The 24,107-nt window shown below is 31.6% G+C and overlaps 1 protein-coding gene and 1 long non-coding RNA gene across 3 annotated transcripts in view; one reads left to right on the forward strand and one right to left on the reverse strand.

Annotated features, from left to right (window-relative positions):
* Positions 1–178: 178 nt before the first annotated feature.
* LOC109160072 overlaps positions 179–24,107 on the reverse strand; it is a 24,624-nt gene continuing 695 nt past the window's right edge. For both annotated transcript variants that reach the window (XR_002050688.1, XR_002050687.1), the window contains exons 2-3: positions 14,086–14,096; positions 179–248 (exon numbers count right to left, since the gene is read on the reverse strand). This is a non-coding gene — a long non-coding RNA (uncharacterized LOC109160072). The remainder of the gene's footprint in view (positions 249–14,085; positions 14,097–24,107) is intronic.
* LOC109160071 (transmembrane protein 45A-like) lies at positions 5,993–7,375 on the forward strand. Its single transcript, XM_019308204.1, has one exon. The coding sequence runs from the start codon at positions 6,096–6,098 to the stop codon at positions 7,059–7,061; it is 966 nt and encodes a 321-aa protein (XP_019163749.1). The 5' UTR covers positions 5,993–6,095; the 3' UTR covers positions 7,062–7,375.

The raw sequence follows: 24,107 nt of genomic DNA on the forward strand, positions 1-24,107 counted from the left end.
ATCGGCCAATGTGGGCCAATACTCTCAAAACCATTAACTCCTCCTGGTTCCCAAACTATTCTAAAATTCTCAACATGCTCTATTAAAGAGAGTTCCTCATTTAAGCCTTGCATTTTCCCAACTACATTTTCCTTCAAATTCTCTTCAAATGGATAACTTTCAATGTGATCCTTGTCACTCTTCCATATTCTCTTCCCTTTCTTCCTCAACACTCTCATCTTTTGTTTCTTTCTCAACACCATCATTTTCTTGCACTTCTTCAATTGGACCATCTTCTAGTTGTTCATTATCACCATTCCCTTGCAACCCTATAATCTCTCCCCAACTTGGTGTTTCCATCTCAATGCACTCATCATAAACCTCATCATCTTCATCTTTATCTTTGAGATCCTCACCTATCATCTCATTTGCTTCAACCACATGACCTTCGTTTGGCAAGAGCAAATCTTGTAAAACCTCCCCATTGGAAGACAAATCTTGAACAATAAAAACAAACAAAAAGAAAGAAAAAGCTTAGTCTCCTAAGATTCCCTAAATTCCAATGCTAGCAAAACAAGCAATCACATAAAACCACCAAATTGCCAAACCTCGGCAATGGCGCCAATTTTTGATTGTAGCAAAAATGAGTGATGGCGAGTGTACATGTGTGAAATTTCATCCTCAGGGGATTGGGGCTTATGGCACACAATATGCAATCGCAATAAACTAGGCACTAGCATAAGGAAATCAACAAGAAGCTAAGCAAATCATAACCAAGTTAAGACCATGATAACTAAACAAAATAACACGAACACTTATGAACAAGATGTAAACACGAAATAAAGAAATAGGACTCAAGCTAGGGAGCATTATCTTCTAGATGCATAGTACAACCTAAGGATTGAGGAAAATCGCATAACCAAGGAATAGAGGGGATGCACGTAAGAATCCTAGTCTATAAGTCACTCACGTGAGCAAATTAACAAGGATTAGAACAAGGAATTGCCCCACTCTCGTGGTGAATCAACTCCAAGTTCTTCAAGAACACAAAACATCTAAAACCCCCAATTTCCCCCATTTTCATAGGAAAAATCGAGTTTATGCAAGGAGTGGCTTGGAATCTTGACCCAACTCTCATTGAGGCCAAGAATCCTCCCAAACATGTTAATGAATGATGTACACCAAGCATTAACAAAATACAAACACAAATCCTTCATAAACTCAAGAACCCTAGGTAAGATAAAATCCCCTTTATGCAATAATCACAAACTAAGCATCAAGATAGGTAATACAACCCTACCTTACGTCTATAAACTAACTACTCATGATTAAATAGCATAAAGAACACAAAAACACAAGTAATAAACATAAATCTTGCAAAATAAAGAGATAAAAGGAAGTAAAACTTCTCTAAAGAAATTGGATGGTAGAATCTTGAAATGTTGGAATCCAAGTGTTGAATCCTTGATTACAAGCTTGAAATATGTTAAGAATCCTAAATCTAAACCTAATCTAACACTACAATATGAAAGGAAGTGAAAGAGAGAAGCTAGGGCTCAACCATGGGTCAAAACCATGTAGAAATGACTAAAACTGCGCCTATATAGTGAACATAGCACAGTGGTACTGCCTCACGGATGGGGGTATGCAAGGTAGTACCAGGCTCCTGAAAACATAATTCTGTGCACTTATCTTGACTTCTAGGCTATTTTTCACCCCTAAAACCATTTTATTGGCACTTGTAATCTTCAACAGAGATGTAGCCCTTTAAGGTAGCTTTCCAATTGTGCAAAAATCACTTCATTTGGACATTCCTTGGCCGAGATATGGTCAAAAAACCGAGCAGTGTCCAAAATGAACAAAAATTACAATGTCTTGATCTTTTGCTCCTCTTTTGTTTTGATTTGCCCAAATGACTAAGACCATTGAATACACCGCTCTTAGGCTCTATTGGAAGTATTTGTCCATCCTCTTAACTTCTCATTGGCTCCCATGGACTCCTAATGTATCCAAAACGCTCCATTTGACTCCAATGTCCACCAAAATGCCTGAAAATACTCATCTTTGTTTCCAAACAAAACTCTTTGCAAAATAACACAATTTAATCATAATCTCATGAAATTTGGAATGATTTATAAGCAAAATGTCTTAGTGAAAGGGGGGGAAATATAGACAAATAAGCACTTATCAATAGACACACACACACATGATAATTGGAAAGTTGGTTTTTAGTGGTGATGTTTAGTGAATGTCGTCCTCTAGGAATGGCTATAAGGGAATTGAGTAGAGACGGGTTAAACACGAGATCATTGAGTGTTTGAAAGCTAATCAAAAGGAAATGATTATTTGCATTGAGAACAAATATAAGATAAAGCAATAAATTAAGTAAAACACAATATTGAAGGGAATGATTTAGATATTTAGATAAAAACCACTTTGCATAAATGTTTCTTAATGTTCTAAGTTTCTAAGCCAAACAAAGATCAATAATGAAAGTGAGGAATTTTAGCAAGTGCCAACGCCATTCTCATGGCAACTAGACTAGGTGAGACAATTAATCAAACACCTTGTGTGCTCTTTCCCTTCCAACTCCCCTCCCCTTTCTCAAGAGTGAGTTAGAAATGTGATAGGTTTGGCTATGGTGAATCCCTATTCTCATAGGTGAAACACCAAATCCAAAATCCTCTTGAAAAGTTAGGCCCTAACCAAACAAGAGTAAAAACAATTCACCAATTTCACAATCAAATTCATTATAAAAATATTGCAAGTCGTAGATTTGGCAATCCAATTCATGTTGGCATTCATACAAAGTAATTCAATCTAAATCCCTAAACTAATTTAATTACTCATAATTGAGTTGGCATACAACAAAGTTATTAAAACAATACATGATGAATTCAAACTACAAATAACGTAAAATGCAAGAGTAAGAAGTAGAGAACTTTACTTTATAAAACTTGACAAAATAATTCTAAAATTGAAGTTGCAAATGTAATTACATGTAGTAATCTTCCCCTAAATCTTTTCAAAGATCATGGATTACAATGGGGTATGTTCTTAGATAGTTTGAGTGGAGAGAAAATGTAGAGGGAGACTGAAAAATTAAATGATAGAATGAAAATAATGCCTAAAACTATTTAATTATTTATGTTCTTGGAATCGCGCCAATTTAACTACCTTCAGATTGCCTAGTCACGGTGTGAACTCCATCGTGACCAGGCATATTGCCTTGCAGATGAACAAGGGTCACGCTGTGACCACCAACGTGACACCCAAAGATCCGCAAGGTGGCCTAGCAGGTCACAATGGAGGTTACACAGTGACCTTCATCGTGACAAGCTAGGCCACTTTCAGATGTGGGGCTGTCATGCTGATGGTCACGGTGTGACCTTCAGCGTGATGCCTAACCATCTAAAAGCTAGCTAGAGTGTCACGCCGATGGTCACGGCGTGACCTTCAGCGTGACACCCTCTTGGACACGATCTTTGCTCTGCTACTCTGTTGCTCAGTGCTATGATTTTCACTTTCAATTTTTGGACCATTTTACCTCGGTATTATCCCGATTTGACCTCATCATTTTAAGCTCGTACATGAAAAAGCCCAAATTTCCTTTCCTCGATCCATAAACACATGAACAAAGCCTCATTTAAGTGCAATTACCTAGCATTTAGTCAATAATTTAGTACAAACGAAGCACACTTATGAGCTATTTCATATCTTATCAAACATAAAGCTATTCCAAGTAGTCACCACGAGCGCTAGAAAAAATCAAAAGAAAAAGGAAGAAAAAAATATCAAAAAAATCTTTAAAATCATAGTTATGATTCCCAAAAATCACGCAATATAATCAATTAGGAATTCGTATGTAAGGAAATTATGTGAAAAACTACCTAAATGCCCCTAACGCAATAAATAAATAACTAAATAAATAAATAAGGGTTTAAAATACCCATTAAATCCTATCAATCAGATCTTGCCAAATGAAAATTCCAAATTAAATTAGGCCATAAGTTCTCACCTTGGGTGTGGTTTTCATATGAACTGGCTTATATGTATATACATAAAAATTTATGTGTCATATTACTTATACATAAAAATTTATGTAATACGGAGTGTTTTTTAACAAAAATGTAAATTTTTTTATGTATCACCAATTATTACATTTCTAGGCAAAAGTATTAGTTTTATAATAAAAAGTATTAAAATACTATGTTTTGATTGTTTTCAATGAGAGTATTACTTTTTTAAAAAAAGTATATTATATATGTAAGAAAATGAAATTTCGTACATAATTGTGTACTTATCCGAAAAATGTTTTTCATAAGTGTGTACTTATTTTAATACAATATTTACCAAATAATTTACGTATTTATATTATTGTCATATTTACCAAGACAAACATATTTTTATAAGAAATACATATTTCTACCATAATATTTATTAGATTTTATACAATAATAGTTTAGGAGTTGGAGGTAATTTAGGCGTGAAGTTGCAAAAGTAGAATTTTACTTTTATTAGTACTTCGTAGTATAGATAGAGTTTGAAATTTGGGGTAGGTAGTGCGAAGATCTTATTTAGGGTAAAAAAAAAAAAAAGTTTCACAAAATTTAAGGCAAGGTTTACTTCCTTAAATTTCTTAACCTGAAATACTTTAGCGTGTTACGTTAATCTTTTCCATGGAATGTCGCTTTCAAATTAAAGTTACATACAAACATGGAAGCAGTTGGAAGAGGGACAGCAAAGGAAGAAACCTCGAAATGGACTAGAAAGATGTACAAATAGGGTTGTTTTGAACATGATAGTGTTCATTGGAAATTAGTCATCTGTTCATCTAGAAAGCGAAAAGGCCACCTCACCTCCTAGCTAATTAACTCCTTACATGCATGCACACCTCATAAAGTTAAAGAACTGTTTCTGGTCAACTGTTTTGAAATTGAACCCAATAACCTTAACTTCCTCTCCAAGCCACCAACACTCCAACAAAAATATAAGAAAGAGAGACATCATCGTATCTCCTATTATAAACATAAAACGGACAACAGTATATTTTTAAAAATAAAATAATAATTATTTACAAAATTTAACATTTACTATTTTATGTATATTCATTAGTCTTTTGGTTAATCATCAAACATTGACCTTAATGAATAATGAATGACAGGTAAAACGTACTGACACTAGATGCTCGATAGCATTTACCATCCGTTATTTCAATAATTTCAAAAACTTACATTAAATGTGTGGTATCACACTAAACATATTGTTTTTCAATAATTTCAAAAACTTACATTAAATGTGTGTTATCACACTAAACATATTGTTAGAAGCTAGAAACAATTGAAGCATGTGCTCCATCTCAACTAAAAGCCTCTGCATAGTCGCTTATCGAGTGACACCTATGACCTTTGGTCTGACTCTGATACCAAATTGAAGCATGTGCTCCATCTCAACTAAAAGCTTAAGCTAATAATTGGATTGCACATTAATGGTTATATTTTCAACAGAAATTAAACGTCATAGAAAAAAACATATATTATCTATTAGATAATATACTAGTTAAAATACTAGTTAATTAGATAATTTTTTACTTACTGTCAGCGCACTAAGTGGTAGGGGATTGACCAACCTCATGCTTAAGGGACGAGGTACTGAACCACCACGCCAACCATGTTGGTTAGTTAATTAGATAATATTAATGAATTTGTTGAGTTTTGTGGAAGTGATGAACTAATATTTATTTTATTCTTTAAATTCATTCAATATGTCATAGATAGAGTACTTTCTATGACTAACTTAAATAGTGGTCTATATAATCCCAAATCCCAATCACGTGTTACATAATCCATTTTCACCAAAACATGAAACGCCTCTCAAGCTCTAAGTTACCCAAAATATTCAAACTTCAACTCCCTCATAGAAGCCTCTGGAGCCTTAGACCATCAAATAAAATTCTCTTTCAAATACTGAATCTGCAGTATATAAATCCCCCTCTCTCTCTCATCCCTTTTCCATCTCACCACCCCAGCCTCAAATTTTCCCCTCCCTCTCTCTCTCTCTCTCTACACAGAACTTCTAGACCAAAAAACCCGCAGACCAGACAGACAATCTAAGACATGGGTACATTGGTGGGGCATGTTGCACCAGGTTTTGGTTTCTTTGTGATTGGGCTATGGCATCTATTGAACCACATAAGGCTCCATGCTCTCCACCCAAAAGCTTACACTTCTCTCCCATGGTTCCCCACTCCAAGAATCAAATACTTGGAGCTTTTCTTGATCATGGGTGGCTGCTTAGGTTCCATATCCATGGAGCTTTTCATAGGCCCGGCTAGGCACCAGCCGTTAGACCTAGATGGGACCATACCCTCTAACCATCTCCACAACTTCGAGCACTCAAACATCTCCCTCACCTTCCTCGTCTACGCCGTTTTCTCCGTCCTCCTGGACAAAACCGCGGCACCGGCAAAGTTCCAGCTGACGCAATTCCTCGGCGCCATGGCTTTCGCCCAGCAGCTCCTCCTCTTCCACCTCCACTCCGCCGACCACATGGGGGTGGAAGGCCAGTACCACTGGCTCCTCCAGGCCGTCATCTTCGTGTCCTTAGCCACCACCCTTCTCAGCATCCCTTTCCCCCGCAGCTTCCTCACCGGCTTCGTGAGGTCCGCCAGTATTCTCCTCCAAGGCGTGTGGTTTATGGCGATGGGCTTCATGCTCTGGACGCCGGAGCTTATCCCCAAAGGCTGCTTCATCAACTCCGAGGAGGGACACCAGGTGGTGCGCTGCCACGCCCACGGAGACCTCGAGCGGGCCAAATCGCTCGTCAACATTCAGTTCAGCTGGTACGTAATCGCCGTCACCATTTTCGCCGTCGCCGCATACTTGGCGCTCCTCAAGATTTACGACCAAAAAGTGGAGTACCAGTCTCTGGCGACGAAACTGGACGACCAAGACGACGAAACTACAATAGAAATTGAAGATGTTGAGGCGCAGAAGAGAGACGACAAAGCTGCGCGAAACGGCGAGTCAAAGAGGTTTCTTGAAATGGGCAAGTTTTTTGCGTCTTCGGACATGGAGAGGTGAAAGAATTAAACATTAGTGTTTGGATAAAGGTGTGTTAATTGTACAAAATTATAGATAATTATGATTTGGTTAGGTGGATTGTGTTCAATTTGTTTAATTAAGCCCATAATAATTGATTATTGGCTCGCTCAAGGAAAAGAAGTAGAAAAAAATATAAATTAATAAAAAAGATTGAAAATTTGGTGTTGGTGTGTGGTCATAAATTATGACTTGTCGTGTAGACATTAGAGGGTGAATGGAGAGACACCCATTATATTGTATTTGTTTGTACAAAGAAAAAGAAATTGATTATACACATGTTTATTTCTTATTTAGTTAGTTATCCTTAAATTTCTTATCCAAGTCGTAATCTTCTACAAAGAATTGTATTTCAACAAAAAAAAAAAAAAAAAAAGTCAAATAGGCTCTTAAATTTTATTCGAAAAGTCAATTAGATCTCTAAACTTTTAAAATGTGCAATTAAACCCATTAACATGTTATTCTGATGCATTGAAGTTCAAAAAATTGTTAATGACTTGTAATAGCATGTCACTATAATTCTGGCGACACTTTGACTAACTCCGGCAATCCTCCAGCTAAATCCAATGTGGTTTCAGGGGCTAACACTGATGACTGGCAAATAGTTGACGATGTTAATCCCCGTAACCTTGTTGGAGTTGGTTGGAGTGTCACTAGAACCTTATTAACCTGCTATTACATGTCACTAATCGATTTTTGGACTTTAATGTATCAAAATTACAGGTTAATAGATTTAATTGTACATTTTAAAAATTATTTAAGAACCTAATTAATTTTTGAATAAAATAAAATGGTGTATTTAAATATTTTTCCCTTTTAAAAAATAAAAAGTAAAACATACGCTTATGTGTAGTATAAATATTTTCCATTGTACTGTCAATCCGTAAGAAACATTCACGTACTTTAAATATAATATTTTTTTTGTTATTACTGTTGCATTTAGTTTTCTTTAGTAAAAGATTTACAAATCATTTTTATGGTTAATATATTAGAGATATTTCAATGAAAAAAATCTCACCGAACATGACTATTGACGGTTGCAACCTTCCCAACCCAAAGTGGTACCGCAAATGAAATAATGTTTAATAATTATTTTTAAATAAGTACTTCAAAGTATATTAATGTAAGATTATATAAAATATGTTCATATATAAGTAATTGAATGTTAAATTTATTTATTTAAATTAATAACTCAAAATATATAAATGCAAGATAATATATGTGAGATTGATCTGATTATAATTGTCACTAAAATAAATGTATGTAATTTTGTAATAACGCTAGTCTAAATACTTAGTCTAATAACGATAGTCTAAATAAATACTACTTTTGGTTTAAATTTCTCCAATTCTTCTTAATTCTCTTTTGGGTAGCATTGTCATTGTCTTCATCTTCAGTACTTGTCCTCATCTTTTTTATTGGTAGTGTGTCGTGTGTAATTGGGTTACTGGTGGTAACATAGAGGGCAATGTAATGTAATGAGATTATGGTGTAGGAAGTTTTAGATTTGTGTTGCTGTGTATATGACTGGGATCTTAATTGTATTATGAACTCATTATCTTGCAAGCACATGTTGACATTTGGCAGTAATAGTTTTTCCCTTACATGTTTAATTTCATGTGTTGTGAGATGTGTCTTGTAGATTATCATGTGAAAGTATTAAACAAAATATTACTCCCTTCGTCCACTTTATGTGTCTGGTTTGGTTAACGAGGCTTGACTGAGTTATTTTTAATTCAATTTTTCATAATATTAAGTTTAATATTAATATACAAAATTTATATATTTAGAAACTACACTAAAAGTACTATTAAACACAAAAAATCAAATTTATTAGTAAAAAACAATAAAGAAAATAAGCAAAAACGAAAGAGTTGGTTTGACTAATGAATAGTAAGTAGGACAGATAAAATGGGACAGAGAGAGTAATATTTATTATATTTGTATAAAATACTTAGTAAATAAATATATAATATATATTTTGTATTATAATAACTTTGATATTTAATTACAAGATATAGTAAAATGAAGACAATGGCAATGTACTGAATATAATTAATTAATGAATTTGATAGTAATGAATCTTTAAATGGTAGAAAATAAAGATCATATAATGAAATTATATCTCTATTTTTTTTTAATTTTTTTTTATAACGAATAATTTTTTTTTTTTGAATAAAAGCATTATAGAAATATAATCTAATTTTAAATTAAATAAATGAATCTGTATTATTTTTTGTTGTAGCTACTAATTTATTTAATTTAATAAGAGTAATAAAGTAGGGTACATACTTTTCATCCACAACAATGAAGGCATTGATTTTTTTTTCATTCGTTGTTGAGACATATTATTTTGAGGGTTTGTCAATGACAATTGTTATAATTGTTGTCAATAGATGATTATGATAATAATACCAAATATATGGTTACAATATATATTGTTATAATGATTTAGTAAAAATTAACTTACAATTTCTTTAAAAGTTGTCATGCATTAGTAAAATTCTGAAAATGATATGTAAACTCGTTCAATTGGAGCTAGTGGGATGTCTACATTGTCAATTTTTTGAAAAATGGTCATACCATTTTAGAGTGCATGTGTAGTTGTATTTCTTATCAACAACTTTATAGTTAGGTCGCGCAGGTCTGACAATGATGTAAGAATAATTTTGTCCAATAAAAAAAATAATAGTACAATATATATTTGTAAAGTAATGTACAATTATACCATTGTAGAAATACATACAAAAATATTAATACCATAATGACCTAAATCATTCCAACAATGCGAAAGTATAATTGAAATATTGAGTCTTGTTCTAAATAATCAAAAGAAGATTAATTTAAAGAAAAAAAAAACTTTAACCGAAATTAAAAAAAAAAATGATTTTCAAGGTTCCTAATTATAATATTTGATGCTCAACTTTAAATGTTATGTATTTAGTCGGACTAATTATTTGACCAAAGTTTATGTTAAATTTTATATAGTATTTTTTAAAATACATTTTAACATAATCGTGGTATATGTTTAACAATTATGCCAACTCTGATTGGGATGTGGTTCGAACCTAAGACCTTTCTTACCATTGTAGAAATACATACAAAAAATATTAATACCTTAATGACCTAAATCATTCCAACAATGTGAAAGTATAATTTAAATATTGAGTCTTGTTCTAAATATAATCAAAAGAAGATTAATTTAAAGAAAAAAAAAAAACTTAACCGAATTTTTTTTTTAAAAAAAAAAAAAGCAAAGAAAATGATTTTCAAGGTTCCTAATTATAATATTTGATGCTCAACTTAAAGTAATGTACAATTATACCATTGTAGAAATACGTACAAAAAATATTAATACCATAATGACCTAAATCATTCCAACAATGCAAAAGCATAATTGAAATATTGAGTCTTGTTCTAAATAATCAAAAGAAGATTAATTTAAAGAAAAAAAAATTAACCAAAATTTTAAAAAAAAAAAAAAAACAAAGAAAATGATTTTCAAGGTTCCTGATTATAATATTTGATGCTCAACTTTAAATGTTATGTATTTAGTCGGACTAATTATTTGACCAAAGTTTATGTTAAATTTTATATAGTATTTTTTAAAATACATTTTAGCATATTCGTGGTATATGTTTAACAATTATGTCAACTCTGATTGGGATGTGGCTCGAACCTAAGACCTTACTTATAGAAATTAACAAATAAGTTAAGAATAATAAATAGTTAACGGAATATTCCGTTACTAAAGTTTAGTCTAACAGAATGTAGGATTATTTAAGAGAAAAAATAATATAATAGAGAGTAAATAAGAAAAATTATATTAAAAAAAATACTAAAATCAAAATAATATGAACCATTTATTTTAACAAACAATTACGCCAACATTTCTTTGTTCCTATTAAGTGCTTAACTTTATTCGCTCTTATTATATTTGTAGATGTAGATTTTCTATTTGGTAAATTAATAAACGTAATCTAAAAATGTAAGTGTGCAGACAACAAAGTTGGCTTAATTTAGTAACTACAATGTTACAAGTTTAACTCTAACCATGAGCGATTTATTAGCCTTCTTGATTTGAACTAGTCAACTATAAACAACTTAGATTACTTCCTTGTAATCTTTTATATATTGGCCAAAATCACAAAGTAAATTTACTCATTATACATCCTCAAATAATGATTTCAAATTTCTCTCATCATCCTAAAAAAAATTAAAATGTAAGAGTAACAGTTTCCTTATCATTAGCATTTATATTCTTTTCTATTTTTAAGTCTATTTTAGGTTTTTTTTTTTTTTTCCCTTTATTTATTTGTCGCACTAAGGAGTATATATATGTGATTATGTGCGCGCATGTAATTTTTTTCCTAGTCGATTTGATGTTCGAAAAGGACCTTGCTACTTATAAAGACTGCAAGATAGGCATTTAGGTTTTACAGTAATAAAAAGGATAAATTTACAGTTTTAGTCTTATACTTATAATATGTCTATAAATTAGATGTGTATCATTTTTAACTCCTGAGTTATACAAGCGATGAGTTTAATCTTTAGAGAATTAAATTCAATTATTCATTTACTAAGTGGCTTGTGGTTCACTAGTACCTGGTTGCTCCCCTAAGTGGGAGGTGCAGTGAAAGGTTCGAACCTAAACTTGAGGCAAGTAGTGTGTATATAAGGTATCCCCTTGCTTATAATAAAAAAAAGTTTCAATTGTTCATTACTATATTGAATGACATCATTTATCGACAAAATCAGATTTAATACTTAACATATCATTATTACATTATTAAATTGAATATCGTTTTAGATTTAATTATTGTGTAAATTATTTATTAAGAGTTAATTTCATTTTTAGTCTTATCTTAGACTTATAAATGTCAAATTCCTTTTAGGCCTTTTTTTTTTCTTTTTTCAGAACACTCTATTTGGTTATAGTATTACTGTGACATGACCATTTTTGGTCATTTATAAATAAAACTGTTTAAATTCCATAAACTACAATGACATTTAAGTTTTTAATTATGAACTTTTTGTAAAAAAATAAAATAAAATAAAAATATAGCAGGTCAAATGTCAACCCACTTTGTATAAAATTAATGATATTTCAATAATTTTGATGATGAATGGCAAAAATGGTAATAAGACCAAAGTAATATATTCTGAAAAAAAAAAAAAACTAAAAGTGAACTGACACCTATAAATTTATGAAAAAAAATAGAATTAAGTCATTTATTAATTAATTAAGGATGAAATTGGTCAACTTACAAGTTTTCATAAGAAAAATTTTAATTAATGTTACATCAAGTAATAAATAGCAGTTATGTACGTAATTTAATGTCACATCAAGTAATAAATAATAATTATGTAATGGTTTTAGTAAAGGAAGCTAATATTTTAATTTTCATAAATATCACATTACTCTTTTTTTTTTTTTAAAGAGAAAATCGTCAAATAAATTCCTAAACTTTAGCCAAAAGGGCAATTAGGTTCCTAAACTTTGAAAAATAACAATTAAACATTTAAATTTGTCAAAATGAGTCAAATAGGTCCGATTTACGGGTAACCTATAATATCACGTTTAACCACCATTAAAACCAACTTCCGGTGGCTTTTCCGGAGAAGACGACCGGTAGTCTTCTCCGGTGGAAAAGCGACCAGTGCGGGTGTAGAGAAGGCGACCAGATCTGGTCGCCTTCTCCACTGGAGAGGCGACCAATCCGGTCACCTTCTCCATTGGAGAGGCGACCTTTCTAGTCGCCTTTCGCCGTAGATGGCGACTAGTCGTCGCCGATTTTTTTAGCTGGAATTAAAATGACGTGTTATAATAGGTCATCTACCGTTTTATGGGCTTTATTGACTCATTTTGACAAGTTTAAGTGTTTAATTGCTATTTTTTTAAGTTCAGGGACTTAATTGCCCTTTTAGCTAAAGTTAAGGGACCTATTTGACCATTTTCTCTCTTTTTTTTTTTAAATACTATTGACTGTATTACAAGGTAATATATATTATATATTTTCTCTAACTATTATAGCTCAAAGAGTCAATACCCCACCACCGGGGTTCAACCTTGTGACCATCCCTTAAGGGGAGACACATAAGTGTTATCTGAGTAGAAAGTGCTTGGCAAATACCACATTACTTAAAACCAAATTTTTTTTCTTATTTTTTATGATGAAGACACACCAGTTGTGATTGAATTTGGTCATGGACATGTTTGCCCCTACACTTTGAAGCCCATAGATTAAGTAAAGGGAATAGTCATCACATATATCATCATCACATCAATAATAAAATATTACAAGTTTATTAATATTTTGGAGTGCCAACAAATCAAGTATGCATCATTTGAAATCAATATATATAATCAAATAAAATTCTCCAATCTAAATGAGTGTGATGTAATCAAGTGCGTGGCATATTCTTAATTATTTAATCAGAACTCTCAAATCTCTGTGTCTGGCTGTCTGCTACCAATGCTTTAACCCTACATTTTACATTGGATACACAAACTTTGATCACGGAATCCTGATAAAACGTTGTTAAAGATGAAATTTTAGTAGTAAATTTTATTTATTTATTTAATGTATAAAATATTTATTTAATTTGTGGAAAATAATAAAAATAATTTTTGAATTAATAATTTTATGTTAGTGATGTGTATCTTGAAGAGTGTTGTTATATTCTTCTCTTAAATTTATCTCTAAATATATTCATTTCTTTATGTAACACTATTGATTTTTTTTTTTAATTTGATTAATAAGTATATTTCTCTTTTTAACTTGTATTATGGTTGGTCAATCTATGAATAACTAATAAATATAAATAGTTTTAATTTATTGGTAGTCAAGATGTGAAAATTAGAAAGTAAACCACTGATGAAGGAAGTAATAAACTAATGTGAATAGAATTGACTCTATTACAATTATATAATGTCTATTAGAAAGTGAATAATATAATTAAGGAAATCTTTTCAAAACAAATATAATTAAGGAAAAAAAAAAACGTTTTTAATCTCTCAATTATTCCTTGTTTAGTCATTTTAGTCACTAAATTTTTGCCATAGCAATATATTGTTGGTCCCGGTAGGAGGGGTTACAAGTAGAGGGCGGGGTGGGGGGGGGGGGGGGGGGGGGGGGGGGGGAGGGGGGTTAATAGACTTGTATAAGTTTTGAAATTTTAACTATTCGATTGAGCAAATTCGAAGTGTTACTTCTTTATAGCAAATTATAAGTAAGGAGAAAAATGAAAAAATTTAAAGAGTATAATTAATTTTCTAGAAAAATTAATTTTAAAGAAAGAATTGGAGAAAAAATTTAATTTATTTGAAGAGAGGAGAAAATGGCGTATAAATGCTGAGCATTAATGGTACACGGTTAGAATCTTATTGGCTACATTTTATGCTAAAAGTAGAATTGCTACTAGAAGTAGCATACACAATTGAAGGCATGGATGCTAACTAGCACTCAACACTAGAAGTGGAAGATAAACATGACACTTTTTAGCATGGAAAATAGCACGGTGTACTGTGAGCAAGTTTGATAGCAAAAGTTGTACAAAATAATTAAGGACGAAACGAGACAGCATTGGAGAAGAGATCAAAGTGAAGATTAAACTCAAGCTTAGAGTATAATTGGATCAATCTGCAAGTCCCAACCAACTGAAGAAGATTTGATACACTACAGTTATATTTTGTTAGCTAGGAACATATGTTTTTAGATTTTGATATACCAACTAATAAAAATTTTAGACTCTAATTATTTTATTTTCAAGACTTAGGATAATTCTGCTCTACACTCAAACCAACCGAATGGTACTTCGAATAGTAACAAATATTTTCAAGACTTAGGATAATTGTCGCACTCATTACATACACCCTTATTCTCCAAGTTGAAAAGGAAAACCTGTTCACTCATCATTACTAAGGAACAGGAGGATATGTCAATTTTCACCACTATCAACTAAACAAAAGTGCTGCTCAAGATGTTGATTGTGCTATCAAAATGGCGGCTGTTATGTGGTCTATTTGGAACATGCGTAATGATATTGTGATGTGGCGCAATGCATGCAGCTTGGACAACTGAAGGCTTGAAGCAGCAAGTGAATGTGTGGAGAGTAAATTGTAAAGAATATTGTTATGGCAGTGCTGTTGCGGCTTTGGGTGGTAAATTCATTGCTGGAAATTATAGAATTTTTGACCACCTGAAAGTGATTTTAAATCAAGTTGAAAGTAAAAGGTGGTCGGAAATAGCAACAAAGATTTTTCCGGATACCAAAAGTGGTCGAAACAAGACTTTCGACTTGATTTAAGATCATTTTCAGGTGATCGGAAATTCTATAATTTACAACAGTGATTAAGTTGTGGACGAGACCCTTATCTAGCGGAGACGATGGCGGTAAAAGGAGCACTTAAATGGCTCAAGGACCTTAGTCTTGATAATATTTTACTAGAATCAGACTGTTTAAATTTTTGTTATGCTTTTAATTCTTCGACTCACAACTTTTCTTATGTTGGTGCAGTTGTTAAGCAATGTCGGGATATTGCTAGGGGTATTGGAAACATTACTGTTCGCCATATTCATAAGTCAACGAATCATGTGACTCATACTCTTGCAAAGGCAACTGATTTTGAATCTGTCCTGAGAACGTGGGTGTCTTCCTTGCCTCCTTGTATTTCTCATTTACTCAGTGTTTAATATATATTGATATTCCTTTGTTTTAAATTTGCAATAGCACCCCCAGGGAGGTAAGGATTGTAGTGCAAGGAGGACAAGTGCAATAATATTGTGATTGGAACTTCCTGGTTAAATTAATAACTGATGTATAGCTCTGCCCCCAAGCATTTTAGTCAGACACTCGGAAATGACCGGAGAAAGATCGACCGACCGATGGTGGTAAATGCTAACGTGGTGTAAGCGTTGCCCTCAATTTTCAAAACAATACATATATTGTCTTTCTCAAGTACAAATTTATCCCTCAATTTTATAAAATGCTACATATATTGCCCCTTCCGTACGGTACGGAAGAAACAACATATGTACCATTTTAAAAATTGAGGGGCAACATTTGTACTACTAATAATTTAGGGGTGACATTGATAATTGACATATTATGGAGGGGCATCAATTACAATTTTCCCTTTAAAAAAATACTACCACATTTTTTTTTTTAAATTAGATTTGATCCATTAGATCTTTCTAGATAGACGGTTGTAATTGATTCTTATTTTTCTCCAAGCTCACTCTTACCCTATATATATATATATATATATATATATATATATATATATATATATATATATATATATATAGTCCAGTTCATGTGAGAAGAATCATGGAAAGTGATAGAAAAAATGGAGCCAGACATTAAAGAACCACCTTCTACAGGTAGAGATTGTGGAGTGTACTTTTCTATCTTCTCAAATGCTTCAAAGAAATGGCAAAAGCAAGAAGGGAGGAAGAAAGCAAATGCTGCGGGCCGTGAATCAATTATTGGACTTCAGAATTTAAAAAAAAAAATTAAAAAATCATTTGAGCCATAAATAAAAATTTAAATATATAAATGTATATATCGTATGGGTCTTTAATGTTTTTTCTGGATTTCTAAACTTAGGACTTTTAAAAGAAAAAAAAAATTCATTTGAATTATCTCCACAAAAAGTGGTGTTGGGCTTATAGAATGACATTTGGGTTTATGGAATGACATGCATGTGCATAAAGAATATATTATATAATCATATAAAAAAAACCGTGTTCAATTAGAGTTTAAATTTACTCATACACAATTTGAAATTAGCTTTCTAAATGTAATTATCTTAGTTATTATTTATATTGTGAAAATTATAATATAGATGAAATACAATTAAGAATAAATCAATGTAATTATGTAAATTCTCTCTAAAAGTTTATTTGAATATGTACCTAAGTAGAGATTATATTAACCATACAAAATTTTGATTTTAATTTTAATTGTAATTTTGCATTCTATAAAATAATAAATACTTGACCAATGGAAGCTCAAAAAATATTATTATATTAAACAATTTAAAATATTTTTATTTTTTCTATTTTTTTATTTATATTTATAATAACATAATTTTTTCCCCGTGCATCGCGCGGGTAAATTACTACTAGTAGTAATAATAATAATAATAATAATAATAATAATAATAATAATAATGAAAAGATAAGGGGGGGGGGGGGGGGGGGGGGGGAAGGAAGAAGGACTAGGGGTGTTAGCGAACAGAGTTTTCGTCAAACTACTCGTGTTCGTGTTTGGTAAGCGCTGGTTTATGTTCGTTTGTTAAAGTAAACGAACATTAACAAACAAAATTTAGAGCTTGGTTAATAAACAAACAGAGCTTGAACAGTCGTAAGCTCGTTTGCTAAGAGATCGTGAACAAGCTCGTTTGTGTTCGTTTACTAATGTTCGTGAACAAGCTCGTTTATGTTCGTTTAATAATGTTTGTGAACAAGCTCGTTTGTGTTCGTTTAATAATGTTCGTGAACATGTTCACAAACATATATCTTATATTATATTATATTATATTATATTATATTATATTATATTAGTTTTGTAGTTGTGTTGTTTGTTTGATTATTGTTCGTGAACGTAGATTATTTATTGTTCACGAACGAATTGTGATCATGAACTTGTGCAGGTGTTTGTTTATTAAGTGTTCATGAACGTAAATGAATATGTTCGTGAACGTGCTTGTTAATGAACATGTTTGTGAACGTGTTTGTTAACGTTAACGAACACGTTTGCGAACGTGTTCACGAACGTTAGCAAACACATTCGCGAACATGTTCGTTAACGTTAACGAACACGTTCGTGAATGTGTTCGCGAACGTTAACGAACACTAACGAACGCTTAACAAACGAACACGAACAGGATTTTAAAAAATCCTAACAAACAAACACGAACACAAACACTCCAAATTTCTTAACAAACGAACACAAACAACCTCCGTTCGATTATGTTCGGTTCGTTAACAGCCCTAAGAAGGACTAAGGAAGGGGAAAAAAAAGGAGAGAAAGAAGAATGGGGAACAATTGAACAAACAATGGACAAAGAAGGGAAAAAACAAGAATGAAAGAAGAAGTAAACAAGGAACAAAGAAGGGAAAAAACAATCATTTCTCCAAATGGAGAACACTGATTTTGCATTCTTCGTTCAAAATTGTACATAAACGGAAGAATTGGAGATAGAAAACAAAATTGGAGAAATAAATTTAGTAAACAAGTTTTTTATTTTTTATATTTTCATTTCTCTATTTTTCTGTTTTTCTGAAAAGTTCTCAAATTTTCCATTTTAGTAAACAATCCCTAAGAATCCCCACCAACCTGAGAAAGTCAAGCATTATCCCACTTATCAAACAGGGAGTCAGCATTGAGTTCATTAAATTCTTGAAATGATATTAATTCTGTTGTTTCGGAACCATGATTTTGAATAATTCATCTAATATTTAATTTTTAACTTAATTCAATACACTTCTAATTTCAAAATGTAAAAAATTAAAATTAAAAAAAAATAGCTAAAATTGTAATAGAGTCAATAGCATTAAAAAAAAAAAAAACAGATAACAATCCATTGTCAAGATTTTTTGCGTATATGACCAAGCCACGGCTGATTCTGATTCTACATATTCTCCTAATCTCCTATCTATTCATTTGCCAATTGCCACTTGTTTTGTTCTTAAACTATGGACTTCTCTTTTATTCTTGCCCCAAACTTCTCTTTTATTCTATTAACTTTTAATTGTAGTTTTACACGATTCGATATTGTATTTACAAAATTTGAATCTAGCTAGATGAATGAAACTAAATATATAATCTCCAATAACTATCCAATATTAATCCATACTACATTTATGCAATCGTTATGCTGTGAAACCGTGTTTACCTTGCAAGGTGGACACAGTTCTATGTTCATAATTACTAAACTATATGTTCATAATTATAAAGTTATATATTCATATTTTTTGAACTTCATAATCATAATTATTAAGCTCTATATTCACAATTACAGAACTCTATGTTCATAATTACTGAACTATATGTTCATAATTATAAATTTATATATTAATAATTTTTTAATTTCATATTCACAATTATTGAATATCTATATTTATCATTACAGAACGATATGTTCATAATTATAAAACAATATGTTCATAATTTTTGAACTATATATTTATAATTATAAACGGTTTTGGAACCGTGTCCACCTTGCAAGGTGGACACGGTTCCACAACATAAGGGTCGTTATATTGTGGACCGCGGTGCACGTGCATCGCGGTCAAAACGATGTCGTTTCTTTAAGCAAAGAAACGGCGCGTGTTAACGGAACGCGCATTTTTTTGTATGTTAATTACCAACTGACATTACAGTATATCTAAACCAACACTGCCTCACGTATTATTTTTATATTATCAAATGAAACTGTAGTTATATCAAAATGATACTGTAGTTGTAGTGAAATGAAACTGCAGTGTATATAAAATGAAACTGAATAACAATTCACATATTTGATGTATATTGTACAATGAAGCTGTAATTATATCAAAATGATCATGTAGTGTTTTAATAAAACTATAATGTATATAAAATAAAATTAAATAACATTTTCCCCACATTTGAGTCTATAAATATCGCATGAAACTGTAGTTATATCGAAATGAAACTGTAGTTGTGTTGAACTGAAACTGAAGTATATACAAAATGAAACTGAATAACAGAGTTACTTTTTGTAAAAGGGTGCGAAACAGCGGGAAACGGATGTCATTTCCTTTCATTAAACAAAACGACATCATTTTGATACGCAGTGCATAATCGATTATGCATCGCGATGCACGATATAATTTGCCACAACATAATTTGCCACATTCATGGCTCAACTCCAATACCCTGATCAATAGTACACCGCTATAGCCCAATAATACACTTGGCCCAAGTTTAAAAACACATCAATTTTCCGTTTTCTAATTACATAGGCGAGAAAAAGAAAAAACGTAGCACTTAACAACATAGATTGAAGTATGAACATTTGATCCCATGGAATAGACTAAATGAGCCGCAATAAGTGGTATTGCTCATGGTTCATTGGTGATGACTTGAGGGCAGGGCTTTAACTTTTAAGTGGGATTGCTTGGAGTTTCATTATTGCGTTATGGACTATTTATTATATACAGTAGGGTGTGGGGAAAATGGTGGATGAATGTTGAAACTGAAAGTAATTAATTATGGGTCATTTTCTAGTCAGGTGGGGGAGAGCAGCGATCATTGTCACTCTTATCCAGTGAGAGTAATACAATGATTATTAATAAGTGAAAACTATGCATATCATGCACCTTAGTTTACATACCTAGAAAAATTAATTATTGTGCGAGTTGATAGTATTTCAATTAGAGGCCGACATAATATATAAATGAACTATAGGTATTTTGAAATCTATTTAGAGTCATATATTTTCTTTATGAGGATGCATGTTATTGGGGTGACATTTTATTATTTATTATAATTGCTAGTTACATTTTACAATGTACAGATAAAAAGAAAAATGAAAACAAATTAAAAGTTATCCACACAATGACTCACTTTTTACTAGGGTAACGTGATTTGTCCCAAATGTATAATCTATTATCATCATATAATTAAATGTATCCATTAAATTGTATATTAGCTATAAAGTATTCATTATTTTGAGTTAAAATGAATAAACATTTAATATATCATTTCCATCTTTTCAATTTAAGAAATATAATATACGGAGTAATAAATTCATTAATTAGCCGTTACTAAATAATTATTATGACATCAAAATGCAAAAAGAAAAGGAAAAAATCTAACTTATTACAGAGCGTTTGGTTGGAGGGATTTTAAATTTCCTTCGCACTTAATTCCCATCTAATTCCAAAGGCCATTAAATTCCGTAGTTTGGTTGGAGGGAATTGCAATTCCATGGAATTGCAATTCCCTCATTTTCATGGAATTAAAATCCCATGTCCCCCCTTGGTATTTTAATTCCTGGGAAAAAAAGATAGTGATGAGTCAAAATTAACCCTTCCTTTTTTAACCTAAAATTAATGTCTAACAACAATAATGGACATTTTTGACTTTATACTACTTATTCCCTTTCAATTCCCATGTATACCAAACATTGGAATTGAAATTCCCAGTAATTCTATTCCTGTCAACCAAACACTAGAATTTAAATTTCCACTTTATTCCCAGTAATTCAACTCCCATGGAATTACAATTCCTTTCCCACATAATTTCCCCCTCCAACCAAACGCCCTGTTAATGTCATAATGTGTATATTAGTGAAATTTTTTTTTCCTCTCTTGATTTTAATTACTTTTTGACATGTCAATAAAGTTCTTTATGGCTCTGTTTGGCAGAGCTTATTTAGGGACTTATAATTTATTTTAAACTATTAATAAGCTATAAGCTCTGTTTGGTGATGTTTCCAAAATAAGTTAGTAGCTTAAAATAAGAGTTTTTTTTTTTGTTGCCCAAAGGTATCCCTCCAGCCGAAAGCCAGAAGACTAATCCCCAGTCCCAACGGTCAGCACACTAAGTGGTAGGGGACTGGCAAAACTTATTTTGAAATGCTACCTTAGGTAGCATTTCAAAAATAAGCTAGGAGCTTCATAACATTTTTCATATTTATCCGTATTATTTTAAATAAATGACATTTTTTACCCTTCCCAATTAAAATATTTTTGACTTTTTCTCTTCTCCTATATTTTTATTCATTATTTTCTGCAACTCTTTCAACTCCTTAACGGTAGACCGTCAGCCATGTTTTGCCTCAGACCTGACTCAGAACCCTAGATGGTGTATTGGTGTCTACTGAGCGGTCTGAGTACCGTAACTGAATGTGCTATCTAATCCATAATCCTGTATCCCATCAATCCAGGTTATATTAGGCACAGAGTTTGGTTGACTAACAACTACTAGTTATTAAGTCCAACCAGACCACTTAATAAGCCTAGTCAACTTGCACCACTTAATTAAGGCCCTAATATATAATATATAATATATATTATTAGGGAAAATCTTACATTCTCCCACTTGGTGCAAGTACTAGCACAACCTTCATCAAAGAACAAAACACACGAATCATAGTGACATGTCCTCTATTTAATCAGAGTAGTGTCCATTATGGTCACATGCATTTTAATTCTCCAACTTAGGTCCTTAATGAACAAACCCTATGTTTATTCTCGGTACCTTAAGGGATGTTTCTCAAAATACATTATGTGCACAACTGAAGGAGAAAACACATCCAAATTATACAAAAGAGTACACTGTATGATCTCTAAAACTTTATAAGCATGCCTTAAGTAGAGATCTCTTCATGTTAGCATAATGCTAACTATATTCCATGACTTCTTTATAAGTTAACTTTAAGTACTATCTCTAACAGCTAAGAGCTTGAAGTTGACACGTCTGTCACTCCCACTCATCAAAAATAGCCAAAAGATATAAATAATCTAACTATAATAAACCATAGTATACGAGAAACCTGACCTCGTATGATAGCGGAAGCGTAGCCATGTAGATCTCCAGCCATAGTTGATGTTCCTGTAGTATTGCCTCTTAACGGTAGACCGTTAGCCATGTTTTGCCTCAGACCTGACTCAGAACCCTAGATGGTGTATTGGTATCTACTGAGCGGTCTGAGTACCGTAACTGAATGTGTTATCTAATCCATAATCCTGTATCCCATCAATCCAGGTTATATTAGGCACAGAGTTTGGTTGACTAACAACTACTAATTATTAAGTCCAACCAGACCACTTAATAAGCCTAGTCAACTTGCACCACTTAATTAAGGCCCTAATATATAATGTATAATATATATTATTAGGGAAAATCTTACATTCTCCCACTTGGTGCAAGTACTAGCACAACCATCATCAAAGAACAAAACACACGAATCATAGTGATATGTCCTCTATTTAATCAGAGTAGTATCCATTATGGTCACATGCATTTTAATTCTCCAACTTAGGTCCTTAATGAACAAACCCTATGTTTATTCTCGGTACCTTAAGGGATGTTTCTCAAAATACATTATGTGCACAACTGAATGAGAAAACGCATCCAAATTGTACAAAAGAGTACACTGTATGACCTCTAAAACTTTATAAGCATGCCTTAAGTAGAGATCTCTTAATGTTAGCATAATGCTAACTATATTCCATGACTTCTTTATAAGTTAACTTTAAGTTCTAACTCCAATCGTCCGTTCATATCTAAAACTTTTTTTCTTTTGTTTTAATTTAATATATATCTCATATAAATTATAAAAACAAAAAAAATATATAAATTAAATATATCTCATATATTTAATAATATAAAAACAATATAATAATCACATCATTTAAATTTTATGAAAATATTCTTTTTAATCTTTTTACATTTATCAGCTTATCAAAAAATTAATTTTACCAAACACTTCAGTTTTCATCTTCTACCTTATAGCTTTTCAGCTTTCAGCTACTTTTAAGCTTTCAGTTAGGTTTGCCCAACAAAGTCTATATCTATTGGCTATTTGTGAATGAACTAACACCATCCGATGTTAAAAATATATCTACTTATTAATCAAATGCAGAATTACTCAAATAAGTACGATTAGGTAAAAACATTAATACTTTGAAGGTAAATTTTGGAAAGAAATGTGGCATTGCTTTAGCTATATTGTATGCATTCATTGTTTCGAGCTAAAATGTGTGGGGGAAAAAAGAGCATATAAGATCTTTTTTTTTTTTTTTTTTTTTTTGCAAGTTTAGAAAATTAATAAATTCTTTAACTTGCGTCAAAGATCTTGTGGTCAAGCGGCATAATTGTGGTTTTCCTAAATAGAAGGTCACAAGTAACAGAGTCAGTAGTACATAAAAACAAATCCTTTAGTTTGCAATTTCAAATTAAACAATTATTATGACACCAAAATGCAAATAAATAAATAAATAAATAAAATTGAAATACCATAAATAGATGATCAATATCTTAAGCCTA

This window comes from Ipomoea nil, unplaced genomic scaffold (genome assembly GCF_001879475.1).
Source record: "Ipomoea nil cultivar Tokyo-kokei standard unplaced genomic scaffold, Asagao_1.1 scaffold2845, whole genome shotgun sequence".
Taxonomy (NCBI): domain Eukaryota; kingdom Viridiplantae; phylum Streptophyta; class Magnoliopsida; order Solanales; family Convolvulaceae; genus Ipomoea; species Ipomoea nil.